The 4,315-nt window shown below is 44.1% G+C and overlaps 1 protein-coding gene across 2 annotated transcripts in view; it reads left to right on the forward strand.

The window, feature by feature from the left end:
* Positions 1–2,213: 2,213 nt before the first annotated feature.
* dnah3 (dynein axonemal heavy chain 3) overlaps positions 2,214–4,315 on the forward strand; it is a 28,132-nt gene continuing 26,030 nt past the window's right edge. For both annotated transcript variants that reach the window (XM_048232604.1, XM_048232605.1), the window contains exons 1-7: positions 2,214–2,343; positions 2,520–2,612; positions 2,784–2,976; positions 3,083–3,134; positions 3,255–3,393; positions 3,522–3,714; positions 4,051–4,246. In XM_048232604.1, the coding sequence (XP_048088561.1) occupies positions 2,323–2,343; positions 2,520–2,612; positions 2,784–2,976; positions 3,083–3,134; positions 3,255–3,393; positions 3,522–3,714; positions 4,051–4,246 (887 nt within the window). In that variant the 5' untranslated portion in view covers positions 2,214–2,322. The remainder of the gene's footprint in view (positions 2,344–2,519; positions 2,613–2,783; positions 2,977–3,082; positions 3,135–3,254; positions 3,394–3,521; positions 3,715–4,050; positions 4,247–4,315) is intronic.

Genomic DNA, 4,315 nt, shown 5'->3' on the forward strand with positions numbered 1-4,315 from the left:
AGATTTCTGGCTCTTTATGTAAAGCGCTCAGGTCAAGGAAGTGCTTGTCTGTCCAATTCAAATTTGAACATGCCTCAACTTTATTACCATGACAACTCTGTACAACTGCTGCATGAAAAGAAACTAGCCAAAACTGAAGGATGCATTAAGGGAGACTGTGAGTCATGGTGCCACTGTGTGCTCCCAGTCAGTCTGTATGTCATTTGTGTAAAGGCACAATCATGTTGAACATGACCAGCCTTGATACTATTCAGCTGAAATTGCTGGTAAACACCCTGAGAGTAACATGAACACGTTCAATCTCCAGATAAAATTATATTTGACTTCTTTTTTCTTTTTGTAAAAGTAATTCTGTTTTTTTTTTTTATTCGATTTTTTCATAGGAGAAAATGAAATTGGTTGTTCTCAATAAAAGAATCAAATCACACAGGTGTTCTCTGATATAAGGTCACATGGAGCCTCATGGTTTCCCTCAGTGGGCGTGTTTGAGTTGTAAGTAACCCATTGGTTGACCAGAGGTGCGTTCAAATTCACAAACAAGCGAATGTTGACAAACAGGTAGTTCTCCGCAAACATGTTGGGAGATGGACCTACCGTTGACCGTGTTTACACAAAATTGTTTATATGTATCTGTTTAGATAAACCTGTTCACCACGAACATTTAAGGAATTTGGACGCACCCCAGCTGACCCCAGGGGGCTGTATCATCACCCATTAACACAGCTGTGAGAATTATTTTTGGAAATCTTTAACTGCATGGCTTTACATGTCTGCATCTAGGACAAATTACAAAAAACAAAAAAAATATACTTTCTGATATTCTCTTGCCAACCACCAACTACACTTTTACATTTTTCACAGAGTGAGATGAGATCCTGCTATGGCAAAGATCTGGTGGACAATAACATGGCAACCATCTACATAGAGTGCACAAATATTTCTGGCATGTCCGTGCAGCTATAGGTATACAATGGTAGTTTGGCCATGCATTTAAACAATTCATTTTACAAACACTTTTAGGAGTCCATGTCATAGATAAACCCAAAGCCATGGTAGCCTTGCTACACATTATCTTCACCTATAGTGGAATCTGACTTATTTATTTAGAGGCAGGTCATATGTCAGCGACACATCATGTCATGCAGAGGTTAACGTCAAAACATTATACTGTAGTGGGGATGTGATGTCACAGCTGAACTCTCCAGAGGTACACGATCCTAGCAGGTGCTCTTATAAAACTGTGGTTAGAGCGCGGACAAGTGGCCATTTCCATGCATTACACTTTCTGAATTCTGAATTTGTTGTGTCTTTTTTATTATTATTTTAACAGTAGCCTATTCCACAAACTTTATACAGCAAATCTCACAATGTTATATTATGTTAAAATTCAGATTCGTCCTATCCTTGAATAATGGCAACAAAAGATGCATCCATGTGAGAAGATAGGCCTATTTCCTCTTTTGGGACAACATGCGGGGTTGTATTCAAGTCATGGAAACTTTACCAAATCATCAGTTATAACATGGAGGAAAAGCTTTTGAATATTCACTGAATTTAAAGAATATGTTCGTTTGAGAGCATAGCCTATCCATCACATTAGTGTGTAGGCCTAGGCTACATTGAACTTTGCATGCTGAGGCTGGATTTTCTTGAACGCACCCTTCGTTGCTAGGCGATAAGACAACTGTCTCTATTAGCAACACAGTACCCGGATAATGACAACACTGTAGTCTTTATGGCTCTCTGAGCTTCGATGGCATACAGTAACATCAACTGAATGAGGTAACCTACTTCTGTGGCTAGTCGAACAAACATCTGAAAGTGACTTTGCAGCAGCTCTTAAATAATAAACAACATTCGCGACATCCATCCCCTTTGTGCTGCTGACTTGTTGACGAGGGTTTTCTTTTTGTTCTTAGGCAGACAGGAAGTTTTTAGAAAGTTATAGACTTGCTCGAAACATTGTCACCGCAAGCTGCTCAAACATAGTCAACATTTTCAAAAACATATTATCTTCAGCAGTATTCTTCTAATTAATGCATTGTCAGTGTCATACAATCGACGTCCAATGCATGACAGCTTCAGAGATGCCATAAATCAGAGGAGTCCATTGAAGAAGAAGAATTCGAACCTGGGTCACAATGGGGAGAGTGTGACGAGACTAAGGTAACCATGATGACATTCTAAACTCTACAGAACGCATTTGTTTATCAGACAAACACAACAAAACATCATGAATAGAAGGGTAAAGTAGTTTCCTACAACCAAACTAACTCAGTGTCAGTTCTGTAGCCTCTTTACAGCCTCCATCTGCGACCTTCAATGATGGATCGCATTCAACAGGTAAAACTAAATACTAAGGCTAGTTGTTAGAATTATGAAACTGGTCTCCTGATAGATTGTCAGGTAACCTACCTATTGTATGTTTCGTGCGGAGTTCGCTGTGGATACTGCATTGCGTTGCTACTTTAGAAACAACCATCGCTATCAGAGTCAAGAAATGTTTGCGCTGTCTTTAGATGGAGGATGACGCTATCCACAACATGAGTTTTGCACGAGGACTTCCACCGCTTCCCCAGTCGTCCACCGAGCAACCTTCGGAGCTTTATCAGGTGTGTATGTGTGTGTGTGTGTGTGAGTAAGAGAGAGAGGCAGAAGGGAGGGGGGGACAGAAAGAGATTTTCTGTGTTTTTAGTATGATGGCAAATGGACAGTTTCAGAGTCCATTATGTAGACAAAAGTCTCTCACTAGTCTTGAGTAGATCCATCTGTGTCTCCTACAGATTGTGATGCGGCACAGCCAGCATCCACCACTGCTCCAGGCAAGCTCGTGGACCCAGGCTGCCCCGTTCAAGGAGCTGCGGCACCACCGCTCACCCTCAGACTCCATCGCCAATAACTACAGCCCAAGCGCACGGCACCTGCGCACCTCCAACCTCCTGCGGAGAGCACCAGGAGACTCGGCTGCCTCCTCCAGTATCCTTCTACAGCTTCATGGTCAAAGCAAGAGAACATGTACATAACCATGTCTATAACTACGTCAGATTTGAGGTCCGGTTGTTCCCCTTAGCATTTCCCTCAGACAGTGCCCGATCTTCCCAGACTGAAAGCAGATTCAGTGCCCACAGCTCAAGGTATGTAGTGCAACATGTGCGCACAGATGCCAAATAGATTCAAACACTAACCAAAGTAATAGCCTGTTAGTATGTAAGTAGTGGCATAGGCCTCCCCTTACCAATCTGACACGTTTGCAGGGGCCTCGCCACACACAGCCAGGCCCCCACTGCCCCTGGCAGCCGACCCATGACCCCTCGAGAGCAGCTGGACATCATGCACAACCAGGAGCAGAGGGAGTGGAACAGCCAGACCGAACCCTCTGAGAAAGACCTGGAGGTCTGATCTGTCTGCATTCATCTACTCTTTTACTTTCTGGAGGATCTGATTTACTTGCCACAGAGCAGCCGTGCACTTGTGTGACTAATTGTTTGTTTGTTTGTGTGTGTGTGTGTGTGTGTGTGTAGAGATATGTTTACTACATCACCAGTGGCGTCCACAGCTCCATGCTGGCTCCCCCGCCAGCCCAGCAGATGCAGAACATCCTGGCGCTGGTGCCCGGGCATCTGCGTGGGACGAGACGGGAGGTGGAGCAGCTGGAGGAGCAGCTGCAGAGGGAGGTGCACGCGGACTACGACTACAGCCTCCGCAAGAGCATCGGTGAGGACCACGTCCAGAAATGTTTAAATGGCAATTAGAGCGTTTGAATCAAAATAAGAGAATGTCTAGAGTTTATACAGAAACATTCTGAATTCTGAATTCTCGGAACAAATAGCTGTATGACCGGCTGTATGATTTTTTTTACATGGTTAAACTTATACTTATGTTGTGCCATGTTGTGCCAGGCCCTGTACCAGCTGTTGATATCAATATAGAAATCAGATGATGTTTTAAAAAACCTTTATATTTTTAGCTGGTAGTGGAACCTCAGACCAAAATTCAGCTTGTGTGTGTGTGTGTGTGTGTGTGTGTGTGTGTGTGTGTGTTGGTTTGCAGTGGACTATATCCTACAGGACTCCTCTGAGCGGGAGCGGGTGTTCATTTTTAATGTGCCGCGACCGTTCCCCCATCGCGTGATCCGTGGCCCGGTGCCATGGTCTAGAAGTTTCCGTCAGGTTCACAACTGGCACACACAACACCTGTTCACAGTCAACCCCATGATGTTCCACCTACAGGACCTCTGGGTCCAAAGGTAGGTGCACACAGGCACACACCTGCACACATCTGCAAACACCGGCACACATAGTAGACTCACTCACAC

Source organism: Alosa alosa, chromosome 22 (assembly GCF_017589495.1).
Source record: "Alosa alosa isolate M-15738 ecotype Scorff River chromosome 22, AALO_Geno_1.1, whole genome shotgun sequence".
Classification (NCBI taxonomy): Eukaryota; Metazoa; Chordata; class Actinopteri; order Clupeiformes; family Clupeidae; genus Alosa; species Alosa alosa.